Genomic DNA, 18,154 nt, shown 5'->3' on the forward strand with positions numbered 1-18,154 from the left:
CTTTCTTAAGGATAAATTGGTAACACTAATCTAATTTAATCAGGTAAGTGGACTTATTATCAACGTGGTTATATTTGATGTTGACATGTGCCACATGGTTGTGCACGTGTCATATATATTAATATGTTGAATTGTTTGTGGATCGATATGCTTATGATATGTTATGTATATGTTATAATATGTGAATTGCAAGATAATACTTACAGTACGATATGTTCAATGATATGTTTGAGATACGATACGAGATAAGATACGAGAATGATGCACTAAACGTAATATAACGACAGGAGTAAGATAGGTTCATGGAACGTTAAGGTTATGATTCATATTGAAGTGCTATGGATATGAGATATTAATAAAAACGATAGAGTCATGCTCAATTGATAAAAGAATACAATTAAGTTATGGATAGACAGTGATAGGATTATGATAGATTGATAGAACGATAGCGTTAAGATAACATCCCTGTAATGATATGACTAAGGTACATTTATGTAAAGATATGACTGTGATAGGTATACGAACGTTAAAGCTATGTTAAATTAGGGGACAATATAACCAAGAAGTGTTTATGTTAAAAGCACATAAAGCTATGTTATGTCTCTCAAATTGGATGTATACAACATATGCCTCCAACTTTTCCTTCTAATATAAGAGATACAAACAAAGAAGAGGAAGCATGCGTTACCATTGCTTTCATGCCTAGTTGGATTAGTAATCTTCCTAGGATGGTGTATTCCATATTTCCACTCTAACTTCCCTTCATAAAAGTGATCAAAGTAACCACCAATGCGCTTACCTTTTAATGCCAAAACAAAATTCAATAGAACCCAAATTCTATCAGAGCATATACACATACTTACCGACAAAGCCGAGCATTTTGATGCATCTGATGATGATGATGATGATGGCGGCCCAATCTTTCTTTCTCCCTTCCGGCAAAATCTTGTGCCATTTCATGCGAGAATTTACAATTCTCCCCATAGTGACACCTCCCTACGGCATAATAACGGCATCGTTGTTGCTTGTAGCTTTCTTGCGCATGTTGGTTCACTTTAGGATAAAGATTCATTTGGCCCATTGCCAGTCTAGAAGCAGGATGATCAGCACTGTAAATGCTGGGATGTATATTGTAGCTTACTGGAGGAGGATCGGCTTTCATTTGGGGTTGGCTAAAGTAATTGTTTTGCACTGGATTCACCATGGGCTGAAGTTGATATGGCCGTCTACTATGATCAATGAACACATCTGATTTTGTTTGCTTTGTTGGGTTATGTTGACGAGGTTCTCCTGAATGACCGAACAAAGGTTTTTCCTGATGCGGATGAACTGCCTTTCTCGCATCAACGGATAACTTCACCATGGTTTCAGCTAACATCGTTCCTGCTGAAGATAGATTTGACTTGGAGGGATTCTCATTAAATCCTTCTCTCCTTGATTTCCTGAAGCAAAGAGAAACCCGAACAGTTCATCAAACTATTGTCTTAACCAAAATAGGAGTACAGGTTGGTTGTTTGTTTGTTTGTTTGATACAAAATGATAATACCTGTTTTCATTGTGCGTTTTTCTTTTTTCTTTCTCTACTACACGTGCTTCCCTAGTTGATCTTGCAAGTGATCCCCTAGCATGTTTTTCCATTAAAACTTTTTGCCTTTCTCCTTCATCTTCCCAAGTCTACAGTTTGACAACATGGGTTATGTTAAAGAACAGTTGAAACTATAAGAGAAAGGCCCCAAAGGAAGAAAATATGTAACAACTGTAACCTGTCTCAAAGTCTTCATCCGATAAAGATTTCGACCCTTGATTAAAAGGGGATGAAGTGGAGGAAGTGGTTTCTCACCCTTACTCCACAATACTTCAATCTGGCTCAGAAAATGAAAAGGGAAAGGTTTGTATAATAAATACTGTTGAAAGGTAACAGAACTCAAGAAGACAACTACTAAGAAATAGCTATGGTTCATCATTAGTCGACAATTAACATACTTGACTTTTAAAAGTCACCTTGGTGATAGCAGAAAGTAGAGTATTAGATATATCTGATTAAATAATTAAATAACATATTTTGCCGACTTCCAATGACTAAATTGGATGTAGACAGTCGATGAAAGTCAAATAATCTTGCTATTGAGCAGTGGTTCCAGCAATATTATTTGCAATCTAGATCATCTGACAGTTCAAGTACTATATTCTTCGCATGGTTACGACTTTTTTTCCACTGTTTGTGAAAAATTTACTAAGTTATGCACTCTGCTCACCGTAAATGTATGTTGTTGTTTAGAAGCACCATAGCTTTCTTTCACAATGCGACCTGCAACAATTCTTGTTCCACACGAAGGACCTATGGAGCTCCTAGATGCTATATTGTACCTGAATGATGAATATCCCAATAAAGAAACCATCCATTAAATCAATTGCTCCAAGTAAGATTAAAACCTCTTATCATTCTCACGGATAAAATTAGTTGTTGAATTATTGGTCCTCGGCTCGTTATAGAAATCAAGGAGATTAATGGCTACGTAATTTAGATACATTAAATTTAAATGCTTACATCTCGTATACTTTTTGTTCAAACATAACAACATCACCCATGCAAGCATCACCTGTATCAAACGAATATCAGAAACGACAGAACAGAGATATTTATTATCAATTCAAGTATATTGGACACAAAAAGACGAGCTAGAAGAATTTCTTAAGAATGCTTGGTCCGGCAGACAAATCAAACAAACTAAAAGTAAAGTTAATGATCAATCATCAAAGCACCTCTCGTCGATAAAAAAAAAAAAAGCAACGTATTAAAATGAGAATAACAATTGTTCTAGATGTTCAAACAGCCATAGAATCCGCACTATGTAACTGAGATCATACCTTTACAATTTACTGTAAAGCTATACTCTGGATATTTCTTCTCCCCTCCACCATTTAAAATCCTGAATATAATTGAAAAGGAAAATGAAAAGAAATTTGCCGTTAGCCATAGACTGACTCCTTTTAAAACCATTTTTATCCTACCATACATACAATACAAACTTACTCCAAATGCTCGTTGATACGCTGAATGAGTACATCTTTGGTTCCTGTTAGTCTCAATCCATTCTTTCTTAGATAAGCCTTGCATTGCTCTACCTTGAGTTTCTCTAGCTTACCAGCTGGGCTCAAAGGATGATAGAGAAATGTGTTAAGTGAGGAACAAGGAGAGGCTAAAGAACAATGTCAACTTCCGTTTTCAGAGTCCATTTGGTAGAAAGAACGGAAGAAGCATTTTCTAGTGTTTTTACTCCTCTCAACTAATGGATACATCCAAGGAGGAACGGCAATACGTAGGTGAAAGAAAACTTAACTCTAAACTGGACACAAATTCATAAAACTTCAACAATACCTAACGAATAGAGTACATCGATTATTTAAAAGAAACGCAAAAGGCGGAAAGGAAAGAAGCTTATAGAGTTCCGATTTCTAATGGCTTTCTCTGTTCGTAAATGAACCAAATAAGAAAAATTAGGTAACCATTCAAAATCTTTGACTGACCTTTGATGATCGATAGCACTTCACTAATATCTTTTTCATCATTTTCATTTAGATTCAAAACCTCTGGCGCTACATCATCTAAGTATGCTTGCGCGATCAGTTCCCTATCTTCAACTTCACTGCAGAATGCAAACAACTTAATGAACTCGAGCTCTACATCGATTAATCAAATATAATAGTTGACCGCAGCGAAAAAGATTCGAAATCAGTTAAAAGATTCAAATACTTACGACGGCTTTGATTTCTTCCTGATCGAAACCTTGGAATTGGTATTATCTTCCTCAAAGCCGTAACTCGGATCACATTCCGAATCATCAGAATTACACTGGTCGTCCGATTCTCCATGCTCATCGATAAGTTCTTCTAGTTCGAAGCGACGCGGATCAGTAACAAAATTCCCAGAGAACGCCATCAAAATATATTACTTCTCCGTTCGATACGGTTTCGGATGGGCATCGTTTTGCTCCGCCCTCAAGCGGCGCTATATAACGGGGAAATGAATTAATAAAAAAGAACATTAAGGAAAAATTTCAAATTGCAACGGCTAGTAGCCTAGGACGAAGGCAAATGAAAATTGGGCCTGATCCGGTTTTGGGCTTTACAACAAAGACCGGACCGGAATCATGGGCTTGGTAGCACATCAGCCCATTTCAGAAATATTAATAAATGACCTACTTATTAAGTTTTATATATTTTTTTTATATTTATGTATTTGTATATTATTGTAAATGATTTTGGAAAATACTGAAATTAATTTGAAGATGATTGATTGCTTTATCCAATTTTTTGCCCAAACTACTTAGAATAAGAAACTTGAACAATACAATTTATGAAATTGCTCTCTTAGTTAGCGCCCTAACCCGAGCCCTCATGTCCGCTCTTCTCCGCCCACAATCCAAGAAGTTGGCTTTGCCAACACAACATTAGTGTGTCCCCTTAATTCTATGCTGACTCCGTCCCCAAGCTAGATTTTTGGGAAGCTCATTTCCACCATGCTCACAGTCTGGCTAGTCTACTAGTGGTCGTGAAAATTCTCTCAAGGAGTGGTACAAACGTCGATGATATCATCATAATCTCTCTTTTCATACCGCTAGGGATGCTTAAAGCCAATTTACCAACTGGCCTGTGCTTTCATCTCTCTTAGTGTGACAAACTCTGAGTGTTTCCGAGCTATGAAGCTTACACCCATTCACATTATCTCGATTATCCTACTACTAGCTTTTAAAAGATAGGCCATCTACTTTTACCTAGTCCTTTTATAGGAGGCTTTTGGCCAAAAGCTTAGAACCTTAACCAGGTTTGTTAACCCTATGGCCAACACGGAGTGTTTCCGAGCTATGAGGCTTACACTCATTCGCATTATCTCAATTGTCCTACTACTAGCTTACAAGATAGGTCATTTACTTTTACCTAGTCCTTTTATATGAGGCTTTCGACCAAAAAATTAGAACCTTAACCAAGTTTGCTAACCCTAAATTACATCGATAACTTACAAGTTTGACAATATTCTTATTTGAATCCCTAGCTCGAACAAACATGAGCCTACTTGAACAAAAAGCTCGAACAAACATGAGCCAACTTGAACAAAAAGCATTCGCCCTCAATCAAGAGTTCAAACTTAAAAATGAAAAAAAAAAAATTGTGTCGAGGGATAGAAGAAAAAAAATGAACATTTTTAGAGTTCATCATCTTACACTTGTTCCTTCTCATTCTGAACAGCCAAATTTCACAAAAATTTTCTTTTTCAAGTAGCCTACGGGAGAGAGGGACTCGGTTCAGACATACTTTTCAAACCGTACGGCATCATATACAAGTACGAGTAAAGGCGTGAAAATCTGAAAGACATAAATCTTTTAAGTTCTCAACCTGAATTATGCCAAAGAAAGACTAATATAATAAATATAACGGTATTTTTTTTAATGTATAAAGAACAAAAAATGTAGTATATTGGGAGGAGGTAACTAAAATGTGAATAAACATGTTTTTCTCTACTCAATCTGGATTACTAGGTTTAACATCGCTCTTACAGTTGTACAGGCAGCACCGCCCCCACTTGGAGCTATATAACCAAAAACACTATTTTTCAGTTACCATCTTAGCCATTAAGTAAATCTAGAAGTCACCTGAGCCCAGTTTCACGTCTCTGATGTCTGAGCCGATTAAGCCAAAGGTAAAAAGCAAGAGAAGCCTCAAAATGAGTCAAAGATTTATGTGGAACGGCAACCAAATCACCAGAGCTTTGATTTGAACCAGAATAGGAGGAATACGACTCCGAACACGATAGCAACGGGAGCCCACTTCCGAATTAAAGCCTGGGTTCGAAATTTTTAAGAAATGAAAAATTAAGCATTAGAACTGTCAATTAAAATGAGGTCTTCAACGAACTTTCCATGTAGAAAGCATCCTAAGAGATATACTGACAATGTTTATGAGGTCAGTTAACAACAAATCATGCACAATTTTGGATTACAGTCCAAATGCTCGTGAAACTGGAAAATTTTGCAATAAATTTCTGTTGAAGATGTCGGTCTGTATACGAGACCTCACAACAGGATAAATCATTGATATTTATTTATTTATTCAGAGTATCTATACTACCTTCAACCACCACGGGTCAGATTATAAGGCACCAAGTGAAATAGAATAAAAGTTCCTTATTTCTTATGCATATGTGCAATGGAATAAACTCCATAATATACCATCCATCAAGCTTCGTCCTATAAGGTTAGGCGTTGGAAGTGAGAGGTTTAAAATCTTGAAGAATTGGTCTCTTTTCTAGTGAAGCAGGTAATTTCGAGTTCAACTCCAAGGCCACCAGCCTGAATATCCCATTATCAAAGCTCAATTAGGAGGGTAAGTTCACTAAACAAGTTGAGCTTCAAATTTGATCTAAGGTGCTAACACTCAAAATAGAATTCAAATATGAAACCTCTTCCTCTGTAACATTTTTAGGCTCTGTTTTCAAGAACCAAGATGGTGTTGTAGACTAGCTCACAGAGATGCATTCGAGAGGGTGGCTTAAAGGCAATGCTAGAAGATTGCAGAAAGTATACCCAGTTCCTGGTCCATTTGGTTAGAGAGACAATGGGATTTTTAATAATGTTTGTTGAAGTCTTGATGGTTTTTGGCTAAATTGACAGCAGAAAGCTTCCACTTGGAGTGCCAAACGTAAGGATTTTCATAACTGCAGCTTTTTGGTTAGTGTAGGTTGGAGGGGAGTCTTTCTAGCCTTGTAGGCAAAGGATTCCTGTTCCCTCTGGCTTTTAAGCAGTATACGCTTTTTGGTTCAATGGTATTCTCTGTTTCTTATTTTCTAAACAACTATACCAGTACAACCTTTCAATGATTCAGGTTTTAGATAGAAAAGGGAGATACCATACACAAAGAATCCATGTTATCAGAAAATAGCTTCACGAGCAACATCAAAATCATGCAAAAGTTTTACTTGATGATGATACATTTAACCCTTGTCGAATGATTATTTTACATCAAAATCATGCAAAAGTTCACATTCTGAAGGCAATCATTCAACTTCGACAGAATTTAAAGCAAATCAAATAATATGACTAACCTGTCGGTTTAAATCTCGGGCCTTGTCAGCATATATGCGGGATTCAGATGTCAACCTACTTGACATTTGACTGACCTCTGCAAAATTAAAATAGTATAAAATTAGAAAGTTATCATCTTTGACACTGCTGAATCATGATTCTGCAAAACCCTTCAAGAAGGCCGTAGGGAAATTTATCTCTCCCAACATAAATTAATGTAATCCTGCTAACCATTTCAAATAGCAAAGATCCTCACACACCTAGAAACCGGGAACAATGTGATTTAGTTTGTAATAGTAGTTGAACAACTCACATTGTCAGAAAACAAAGGAACCATAATGCACTTACATTTTACTATAGGATAATACATGACCACACTTTAATAAAATTAGAAAATAAAAGGAAAAGGAAAATCTTACGGTCTAACTTTTCACCAACGCCAAGAACTTCCTGAACATTGCGAGTCATTATTTGGTGGACTTCGTAAAGTTCATCATTCAACTTTGCAATATTACGTTGAGTCCGTGTATCCTGGTACAGTTTCTTGGTCTTCTGTATGTAAGTATCTGTTCAACATAAAGGGGGTGGAGGTGGGAATCAAGGGCAAAAGGAAAGTAAATAAGCTTAAAGGTTTAAATTGCATATGAATTATTTATATAAATCCAAGGCATACCAAATTTAATGAACGCATAAGGCCTAGCAGCGGTTTCGATTTGAGCCCCATTAACACGTTCAAATTCATTCTTCAGGTCTTCAAGGTATTGAAAGGCAAGTTTCTTTGGATAAGCGCGATCGCACATAGTCAAATAACAGACCCTTCCTTCAATTATATAGCTAAAAACTCGTCAAGGTAAAATACCGTCTGTCAAGAACATAATTCTGAACTAACAATCTTCAAAACAGTTTAATGTGATAAACCATAATTTCCAAAGCCTTGACAAAAGACATGCATATGTTGATTGCTCTACACATTGAACTCAAGTGGTAAAGTCAAATAAGTTTTCATATTCAATATCAAACTCATTCGTCTGTAAAACCCAAAACTTTTTCAGCAAGCTACCGTCAAAATGACAGGATAAATTTAGTTTGTCCAGGCCCCAGAGTCAGTTTAACTATCATTCGTGTTTCTTTTCCACAACAAGGTTCAAACAGAAATAGGGATAACCTTATTTCCATTTTAGCCTCTCACATGCCACAACAAATCAGAATGGGGTGTAAACACTGAGTAAACAGCAAAGCTCTTACCTAATTTATTTAGTAAAATATACCCTATGACATTAAGGACATGCAGATACAAAAATTCAAAACACAGCAAACCAGACCGCCAATGAATACGATAAGTTAAATGCCAAAGGCCAATCACGTAAGGATACTGAAAAACATATGGGCCTGTCTCAACAGACATTCTTGAAGCCTCATTTTGACCTCTTGATAAGTTCTTAAACAGAGCCTTCGCTTGCTGCTTGTAGAATTCTGCATCTTGCATGTCACGGCCATCATCCAGTCCCTCTGCTAGAGGAAGACCATCAGTAACACGAGCAATCATTGTAAGCTTCACCATCTTCAGTTCGATCCGTCCCCCAACTAAGGATAAAATCATTGTACTATGTCAGCTACGATAACTTACAGAAGATGACAAACAAGCCGAGTCTGATCGGAGTGTTTCCATGTAGATAACTCAGCTAAGGATCAAGCATATAATAATGATAAGGTTCAAAATCATTGTAGAATTAGTAACTAGCAAAAAGAATTATCAATAAGGTAGTTTTCTTGAGACATTATTTGTTCCAAAATGAGTTCATATTCAAGATCGAAAAGGTCTTTATTTACAAATTCATCTTCTTAATTATCGTATTATCCATGTTCTAAAAATTAGTCGCACCCACAGTGGCCACAAGTTAAATACAACTCCTTAAAAACTTTATAAAGTACCACTGTTAGAATATTCGAAAAAGAAGTTATTCCAATTTCCAACCATTGCCCATTTTCTCTATTATAATTCAAACATTCCATTTCTATACCGGTACTGTAACTCTTCGAATCCACAATGCGACTCCATTAACGTACAGAGATAACAATAAACCAAAGCAAGAGAACATCGATGTGGATCTCGTCGTTATCGCTCCAAGTTGGTTAGAAATAGACGTTTCACATCAAGCAAACCCGATCCCAAAGAATTGATCCACTCTTTTCTTAGTAGAATTCGAAAAGAAACCAAATCCCAACAATCATTCAAAAACGTAGTCCAAAATAAAGGAGTTAAACATTTCCTACGGAATACAATAGGAATTCTATCTGACCGATAAACTGATCAATCAATCTCCCATAGATCGCCGGAAAACTGAAAACCCATCAACGTCCAATTCCCTCGAGAAAACAACCAAAAAAGATAAAATAATCAGAGAGAGAACAAAAATTTTAGAGATAGTACCAGGCTATAACATTGGGGGGTTCCCCTTCCAAAGATCCGAGGAACCGTGATGACGATGGAGGAGAAGGTAGGGTTCGTAAAAGAACAGGAATTGGATGGGAATTGGATTACCGTCCGCGCGGTGTGTAAAGCTCAGGGTCCGATCGAGTCTCCTAAAATGGAGCCATTGCTCTAGCCACAAGTCAAATATGCAAAATGTGCTTCAAATTTTAATTTATATTGTAAATTTATTTTTTAAATATGTATAAACACTGAACATAAAATTTAACCGATCAGTTAAATTTTTTTTTAAAAAAAAAATTAGAATATATCACAGATTTATGGAACAAAATTTGGATGAAAGATCTTAGATACAAAATCAAAATTAAAAAATCAAATATATTTTTAAAATAATTTATAAATTTAGATACTAAATTTATAATTTGTTTTTTTTATTGATTTTAATTTTCACCCTCACATTTTTATGTAATGCTAAAATAATTGCTTAATTTGGTCCCGTATACAATTTATTAATATCAAATATGAAATTTATGCATTTATTAGGAGTGTTCATATGACAAGATCCGACTAAGTCTTGTTGGATGAAAGTACCACATCAGCTAATTTAGAGAATAATCATGGATTTATAATCCATAAATACTCCCTCCATTAGCATGAGACCTTTTGGAAAGCCCAAAGCAAAACTATGTTTTTGAGGAAGCCCAAACCAAAGTCACGAGAGCTTATACTCAAAGTAGACTATTATATCATTGTGAAGAGTCATGCCCTAAACTTAGTTAGGTCAACCGAACCCAACTAACTCCAAAATAGGGTTACAATTCAACTCTACTCTACTTTGTCCCCTTCGTAACTTGTTGATTTAGCAATAGCAAGGACGATTTTGAAGGCATCACAAATTTCGTTCTTTTCTCCTTGTCTAACAATACACAATCCTTGTATATTTATCAACCATATTAAGTACAAAGCCGAGCAATTAAGCTTAAGAAAATGCAGTGGCTTCAGATTCAGCACGAACCATGTTTGCATACACACCACCGAGATGAGCTTTGGAAATTAAGGTGTCATGGCTGCCATGCTCGACGACTGAGCCATTTCTAATAACTGCAATCGTATCAGCATTACGGATACTCGAAAGTCGATGGGCGACTATGATCGTAGTAGCTTCCTTTGACACCTTCCTAAGTGCAGCTTGGACATGTTGTGCAGATTCCAAGTCCAAAGCACTACTTGCTTCGTCTAGTAACAACACGCTTGATTTCTTCAAAATCGCCCTTGCTATTGCTATCCTTTGCTTCTGGCCACCCGAGAGCTGAACCCCGCTTTCACCAACCTAGGATCGGATCATAGAAATCGACAAACAGGTCATTGGACAAATCCAGTAATTTATTGTAACGACCCAAGCCCACTGCTAGCAAATATTGTCTTCTTTGGGCTTTTTCCTCCAGGCTTTAAAACGCGTCTGCTATGGAAAGGTTTCCACACTCTTATAAAGGGTGTTTCGTTCTCCTCCCCAACCAATGTAGGATATTACAATCCACCCCCCTTCGGGGCCCAGCGTTCTTACTAGCACACCGCCTCGTGTCTACCCCTCTTCGGGGAAGAGCCTCCTCACTAGCACGTAATCTAGTGTCTGGCTCTGATACCATTTGTAACGGCCCAAGCTCACCGCTAACAGATATTGTCCTCTTTGGGTTTTCCCTTTCGGGCTTCCCCTCAAAGCTTTAAAACACATCTACTATGAAAAGGTTTCTACACCCTTATAAAGGGTATTTCGTTCTCCTCCCCAACCAACGTGGGATATCAAATTTATAGATTGTTCTACGAAGTTACCTGTGTGTCATATCCTTGAGGGAGGCCACTGATGAACTTGTGAATGTAAGCATCTCTAGCAGCCTCTTCTATCTCAGTCCATGAGGCCTTTGGGTTTGCAAATGCAATGTTGTCTCTTAAGCTTCCAGCAAACAGTGCAGGCTCTTGACCAACCAATGCTGTTTGCCTCCTCAACCATTTCACATTCATCTCCCTCAAATCTACGCCTCCCATCAGCACCTTCCCACGGTTCGGGTCATAAAATCGTTGAGTCAGCCATATTACCGTCGATTTTCCCGAGCCACTCTCACCAACCAAAGCCACTGTGCTGCATTCCTTAACCTTTAAGCAGAAGTCCTTCAGCACAATCATCTCTGCCCTAGATGGGTATGCAAATGTCACCATTTTGAATTCAACACCAAAACTTTTCCGTTCGTTCTTCGTACATTTTCCTTTATCGACGCCTATCAATGGCCTCCGATCGATGACATCCAACACTGCGGGAATCGCAGTTTCTGCCATAGAAGTATCCGGAGCTAAACCAGCAAGTTGTCCAACAGAAAAGGAGCTCAAAACAAGAATGAGGAAAATCTTATACACATCACCAAAACTTGTTTTTCCTTGTTGAACAAGGTGTGCAGCAAACCAGAGAGTAAGAGTATAAGCTCCATACATGGCACCTTGGGAGAAGCCAAATGTTAAACCTAAAATCTGCGACGTTTTAACCGATTTCTTCTTCGGCTCGGATAATGATCGATTAAAGGCTTTAACCAGCTGCTCTTGCACAGAAAACGTTGTCACTGTCCGTATGTTTGACACTGCACCTGAAGCAATATTGCTAGCTTCGGCATAAGCTTTTTCATCAAGTTTTGGTCCGATATTTATAATCAAACTTATGTAACTAGCACCAAGAGTGAAAGGAGTTAGAGCAGCAGCCAACATGGTTAGTCTCCATTCAAGCCAAAATGAGAGACCAAGGCCAACTGCAGCTGCACTCAACCCCATCAACAAGACCGAGATTCGATCACCAAGAAACGAGCGAAAATTGATGCAGTCGATTGATAGCCTAGATATGAGAATTCCAGTGGAATTCTCAGGGAAATCAAACCAACCAGGCTCTTGTTTCAGTATTGATCTGAACAAAAGATCTCTTACTCTCACTGTGAGCTTAGTTCCAGCCCAACCACAGAAGCCTTGCTGCCCTGTCATGAACACAATGCACCCAATCCCAAGCCCAACCAGCACTATACACAAATGCCCAACTTTGGATTTCATCCTAGAAGTTTCACTATCAAAATAAAGTTGAAGGGCTTCACCAAGAACGAAAGGAAAAATCGACAAAATTGCACCAGCACTCAATCCCATGAGAAATCCCAATATCAGGATGGGAATCTCTGGCTTTTGTAGTTTCAAGATTTCTGCAATCCGAACGTTTCTTCGTTTCCCTTCTTTCTTCTCCTCTTGCTTATCCTCAAGCGTAGATTTGAAGTACTTCGACTTTGGAAACTCAACTACGTACTCCGACTTCGAGATATCATTGAATGAAAGATCAGTGAATTTCTGAATATCATTTTGTTTGGGAGAAGTTTCTCTAACTGCTTCAGATGCGAGTTTGGCGAGGTTATAATAGGCGCCTTCTCGCTCCATCAGCTGACGATGAGTTCCAATTTCGACAACGGAGCCATGTTCAATGACAGCAATGGCATGGGAGTTTCTCACAGTTGCAAGCCTGTGAGCGATAACAATTGTTGTTCGGCCTAAAGAAAGCTGATGGATAGCCTTTTGAACTGTAGACTCGGATTCTGAGTCCAATGCACTTGTTGGTTCATCTAAGAGAAGAATTTTGGGGTCTTTGATCATGGCTCGTGCCAAAGCTATTCGTTGTTTTTGACCGCCCGAGAGCAGAGCTCCTCTATCTCCAACCTGCACAGACGCCCATGTTCAGAAACAAACTAAAGCCAAACCAACCTATAAGTTCTTTATTTTTTCATAAACTTTCTATCAATCTTCTAAAAAACCAAAAAAAGTTCTTAAAAGTTGATGAAAATCTAAATGTTTCTTTAAAAAATGTGATCAAATGGGGTCTTAGTAAATGGACCTGGGTGTTATAGCCTTGTGGGAGGCAAGAGATGAAGTTGTCAGCATTTGCAGCAATACAGGCAGCAATGGCCTCTTTTTCAGTCGCATTCTCTTTTCCCATCATAACGTTCTCAATAATACTTGTGGCAAAAAGGACTGGTTCTTGACCCACCATCCCAATCTGATCTCTCAACCACTTGATTTGCAGTGTCCTTATATCACGCCCATCCAGACTGATTGTCCCTGCAAATGAGGTAGTTAGCCATTACGCTACGGGTGCCATTAATCCTATGGCTCCCTAGCTTACTGTCTGAAGGTAAATTCGATTGATGAGATGCAGAAACCAAGGCAAGGTCGGACCATTATAAACTACACTTCAACTCAGCTCACAGACAGATGTCAGATAAAAGCTTGATTTGATTTGTACATACCTTCAATGGGGTCGTAGAACCTCTCAATCAGAGCAAAAATGGTGGATTTACCGCCGCCACTGGCGCCAACAAGAGCGAGTGTCTTTGAAGCTGGAAACACCAGATTGAGTGACTTGAGAATCATAGTATCTGGACGAGATGGGTATGTGAAACTGACGCCTTTGAACTCTATTCTTCCACGAACGTTTTGGAGGGTTCTTCCCATTGGGCTGTAGGAATCTATCTCTGGAACTCTGTCTATGATTGTGAAAATTCTTCCTGCTGCTACTGTTCCTTGTGCAAACTGAGCAAAATATGACAGAGACAGAGCCAATCCCCTGTGTCAATTATGAGATCATGTTCATTTGGATAAGGAAATCCCTATGTATCATTTCCATTCCAATGAGCTTAAGCAGAAATTATGTAGTAAGCCTAAGTCATGGCTGACTCAAGCTGCTTTACCTTCCTCCGACGTTGACACCAAAGAAACAAGCGATTGCGTCGCCACCAGTGAACTCTTTCTGGGCAACCAAGATAGCTCCATACCAGAAAGCCAAAGCCCAGGTTGAGTAAGTCACCAGATAAATAACTCCCATGCCTACGCCTTTCGAGAATCCAATCCTCCTCCCAAATGGCACAGAGTTTTCCAAGAGCTCAGCATATTTTGCACCAAGGTTATCTTCTGCAACGAACGAAAACACAGTTCGGATTGAACTGATGGCTTGCTCTGCCACTCCCCCAGCTTTCCTGTAAGAAGCCTTCAAAGGAAACATGGGAAAAGGCTTGAAAAAACGCAACATATAGAAGGATGTGCAACAACCAAGCCCACCACCGGTCCTCTTTCCACTTTCCCACAAGATTTTAAAAACGCGTCTACTAGGAAAAGTTTTCCATATTCTTATAAGGAATGCTTTGTTTCCCTCTCCAACCGATTTGGGATCTCACAATCCACCCCCCTTGGAGGCCCAGCATCCTCGCTAGCACACCACTCGGTGCTTGGCTCTAATACCATTTGTAACAGCCCAATCCCACTGCTAGCAGATATTGTCCTCTTTGGGTTTTCCCCTTCGGGCTTCCCCTCAAGGTTTTCAAAACGTGTCTACTAGGGAAAGTTTTCCACACTCTTATAAGAAATGTTTCATTTTCCTCTCCAACCGATGTAGGATCTCACAATCATTTGTAACCTCCTAAGCCCATCGCTAGCAGCCTTTTTGGGATTTCCCTTTCGGGTTTCCCCTCAAGGTTTTTAAAACGCGTCTATTAGGAAAAGTTTTCCACACTCTTATAAGTAATGTTTTGCTTCCCTCTCTAATCGATGTGAGATATGGTTCTGAAGATTATATCAAAGTACCTCTTCTTTTGAAGCTAGGCCAACATAAATGGCTTTATAAGCTATGCCACAGAACATCATCAGAGGAGTCACTGAGAAGACAACCAAAGAAACTTTCCATGACCTTAGAAAACCCACTACATACCCACATATGAAGGTGAATATGTGGTGAATGAAGTGAGCCATCTGCAAACGCAGAACGACACGACGTTAAATAAATGACTTGGAAACAATGTATTAAGGTTGTCAAAAACATCATCAGTGCATTACCTTCTCCCCCATCACTTCTTGGATTTGAGCCACATCACTGGAAATTCCATGCATAATATCACCCGTGGTAATTTTTGTGTCGAAAAAGCTGATATCCTGTCGTAGAACGGCTCGTAGATACATCATTCTAATACGCTGAGCCGAACGATCCCCCACCAATCTCCAACAGGTTATCTCTGTCAAAATTACAGCTTCAAGTCCTATGTTTGCAGGAAAGTTAATGGAATGCTATTTTACAGGTCTCTCCCACTTACCCATGTATGCTCCAACCACCACAGTTGCTGCTAATCCAGTCATGAACAGGCATATCTGCAAATTTAAGCATAAGTTGTAGAAAAAGAAAAGGTATTCAAGTTTAAGGTAACTTCTGGAAGGATAAAATTTCTACAATATTTAGACAAACACACTAGAAAAGTACTTAAAATTTTTTTTTGAGGATTGTTGGGAGAGAGTCCACCTTAACTAATTTAGGGAATGATCAAGAGTTTATAAGTAAGGAATACATCTCCATTGGTACGAGACCATGAGAGCTTATGCTCAAAGTGCACAATATCATACCATTGTGAAAATCCGTAATTCTTAACATGGTATCAGAGTCATGTCCTTAACTTAGCCATGTGAATAGAATCCTTGAGTGTCAAACAAAGGGTGTACTTTGTTCGATGGCTCCAAAAAAGGAGTCGAGCTTCGATTAAGGGAAAGTTGTACGAGGGTTCCCTAAGTGTTGAACAAAGGGTGTACTTTGTTCGAAGACTCTAAGGAAGGAGACGAGATTGTACGGGGCTCCATAGGCCTGGGCGGGGGAGAAGTCGAAAGCAAAGCCTAAGTAAGAGTAAATTATGCGGTTCATACCCTTGCCACATCTCTCATCATCTGGGTCTTGTCAGCTTCAGAAGATTCTATAGCAAGCTGGTTGACAAAATTCCCAAAAAGATAAGAATACCAAGGAAGAGATCCGCCATTGATGAGAGCTCCTAAACAGCCCAATATTATAAGAAGAAAATCCCACTTCGTTGAATACTTAAACAAGCTAAAAAGCCCAACTGCCTTCGCAGGCTCCACTTCATCTTCTTCATCACTGGCATCCGAAACACTATCATCAGTATACGATGAATACATCCTACTATGTTCGAAGTTAAAAGAATGTTCAGAAATAGCACGGTAATTCTTGCTAAGCTCATCTTTATCCGCCAAAAGCCCTTTACTTCCATTTTTCAGGCAGGAATAGGGGCCGATTTTGCTAGTTTCACTAGGAATGTAGCTTTTTCCGATGAACAATGAGTTCTCTGTTTCTCCACCCACAAAGCTCTGTAGTTCCACTCTGCCAGCTGGAATATAGCCGTACGGGCTCGGAACATTCCGGCGAACCCGGCGAGATGGAGAAAGATAGTAATCATTGGCGGTTCGGCGTAAAGCGTGGGCAGTTGAAAATGAAGATGGGGCAATAGAGGCAGCCCAGGGACCTAGGGCTATGCCGAAATTACGAGAATCTCGCCATCCAGTTGGCTCGAACTGCCAATAGAGCTCCCCTTGCCATGATTTATCATCGTCTGTGGCGAAGGGAGTGGCTGGATGAAGGTTTAGAGACCGTCTTTCTGGAGTGGATGTTCGCGTAATAATGGAGGAATCTAATTGGGAAAAAGAGATAGAGACGTCGGTCGAACTCGCCGGCGTCGGATAGTGGAGCCGGTAGCCGGGAATGGCGGACATGGCCGTAAATGAAGGTTTAGAGCTCGCAAATGGATGGGATTACAAAAGGGAAAAAACAAATTCCAGCGAAACTGCGGGGAGTCCGTATCCCAATACGAAGAAACGAAGAACAAAACTAACTGTAATTCGAGAAGAACAAAACAGGAAAGGAGAGGTTGGATTGAAAAATTGGGGGTGAGGATTTTACATGGAAGATTGGCGAATCTGTTGGAAGTGAGGTATCCATGGAAGCTGTGGATGCATATACAGAGGAAGGTGCCGGCGGGACGATTGAGAATGGGGAGTGGGCTTGGTCGTCTTGCCATGTTCTTGAGCTTGTAAACAGGCCAAATGGCTGCTCAAATTGTTTGTGATATTCAAATATGCGAAGGGACTGTGGTTTTGGTTGGTTTCTTGTGGAGTTGGGAATCCATTTGTGAGATCGGGAAGCGCCCGAATATTCAAAATTAAAAGAAGGAGTTGGTTACTTCATTTTGATGGTCAACACAATGATTGATAACTTTTCTGTTTTTTTTTTTTTATTATTATAATTATTATTGGGTTTGATTTTTTCTTTTTTTGATTGGGTTAATTTTAACCCGGGTTAGTGTCTCTTAACCTTTTTTTATTAGGTTGGTTGTGAGGGAATAAAATGTTCGTTTAGGGTTGTGACATTTTTTTTGTCAAGTCAACCTCACCAACTTAGATTTAATATCCCACTCCTCGACCACTTGATAAAATGGGGAGGGAAATGGGACAAATGACCGATACTATTGAAAGGATTCCTCTTTGGATAATCTCTTTGAATAATAGGTACTGTAATTGGTATTCATATTTATTATCCCACTCCACGACCACTTGAAATGGGGAGGGACGTGGGACAAATGGCCAAGACTATTGGAAGGATTCCTCTTTGGATAGTAGGTACGGTAAGGTAGTTAGTATTTTCTTTTATGGTTCATTTTCTGGATTAGGTTTATCTATGTAATAATTGGATAAAAGAGGGGTAAGTCCCGTTGAGCTCTTACTAATTAGAATAAATTATTCATATAAATGA

General features: G+C 38.9%; 3 protein-coding genes across 5 annotated transcripts; all 3 read right to left on the reverse strand.

Moving 5' to 3' along the window:
- Positions 1–555: 555 nt before the first annotated feature.
- LOC111488621 (zinc finger CCCH domain-containing protein 62-like) lies at positions 556–3,998 on the reverse strand. Its single transcript, XM_023136473.1, has 9 exons — positions 3,759–3,998; positions 3,529–3,647; positions 3,035–3,149; positions 2,869–2,930; positions 2,549–2,600; positions 2,256–2,367; positions 1,764–1,862; positions 1,547–1,674; positions 556–1,442 (listed from the first exon to the last, which is right to left on the reverse strand). The coding sequence occupies exons 1-9, from the start codon at positions 3,938–3,940 to the stop codon at positions 860–862; spliced, it is 1,452 nt and encodes a 483-aa protein (XP_022992241.1). The 5' UTR covers positions 3,941–3,998; the 3' UTR covers positions 556–859.
- Positions 3,999–5,403: 1,405 nt separating this feature from the next.
- On the reverse strand, positions 5,404–9,718 carry LOC111488712 (25.3 kDa vesicle transport protein-like). Of its 3 annotated transcripts, none has more exons than XM_023136622.1 (6): positions 9,511–9,718; positions 8,453–8,663; positions 7,753–7,913; positions 7,499–7,645; positions 7,100–7,176; positions 5,404–5,840 (listed from the first exon to the last, which is right to left on the reverse strand). In XM_023136622.1, the coding sequence occupies exons 2-6, from the start codon at positions 8,638–8,640 to the stop codon at positions 5,757–5,759; spliced, it is 657 nt and encodes a 218-aa protein (XP_022992390.1). In that variant the 5' UTR covers positions 8,641–8,663; positions 9,511–9,718; the 3' UTR covers positions 5,404–5,756. The 3 variants fall into 3 exon arrangements, with proteins under 3 accessions (XP_022992390.1, XP_022992392.1, XP_022992391.1); XM_023136624.1 differs by lacking the exon at positions 9,511–9,718 and adding an exon at positions 9,380–9,471; XM_023136623.1 differs by lacking the exon at positions 9,511–9,718 and adding an exon at positions 9,101–9,352.
- Positions 9,719–10,395: 677 nt separating this feature from the next.
- On the reverse strand, positions 10,396–17,532 carry LOC111488518 (ABC transporter B family member 19-like). Its single transcript, XM_023136281.1, has 9 exons — positions 16,261–17,532; positions 15,663–15,717; positions 15,409–15,584; positions 15,160–15,324; positions 14,271–14,566; positions 13,830–14,146; positions 13,418–13,641; positions 11,341–13,242; positions 10,396–10,840 (listed from the first exon to the last, which is right to left on the reverse strand). Exons 1-9 carry the CDS (start codon positions 17,116–17,118, stop codon positions 10,490–10,492), a joined length of 4,344 nt encoding a protein of 1,447 aa, XP_022992049.1. The 5' UTR covers positions 17,119–17,532; the 3' UTR covers positions 10,396–10,489.
- Positions 17,533–18,154: the final 622 nt, after the last annotated feature.

The sequence above is a fragment of the Cucurbita maxima genome, unplaced genomic scaffold, assembly GCF_002738345.1.
Source record: "Cucurbita maxima cultivar Rimu unplaced genomic scaffold, Cmax_1.0 Cma_Scf00013, whole genome shotgun sequence".
NCBI lineage: Eukaryota > Viridiplantae > Streptophyta > Magnoliopsida > Cucurbitales > Cucurbitaceae > Cucurbita > Cucurbita maxima.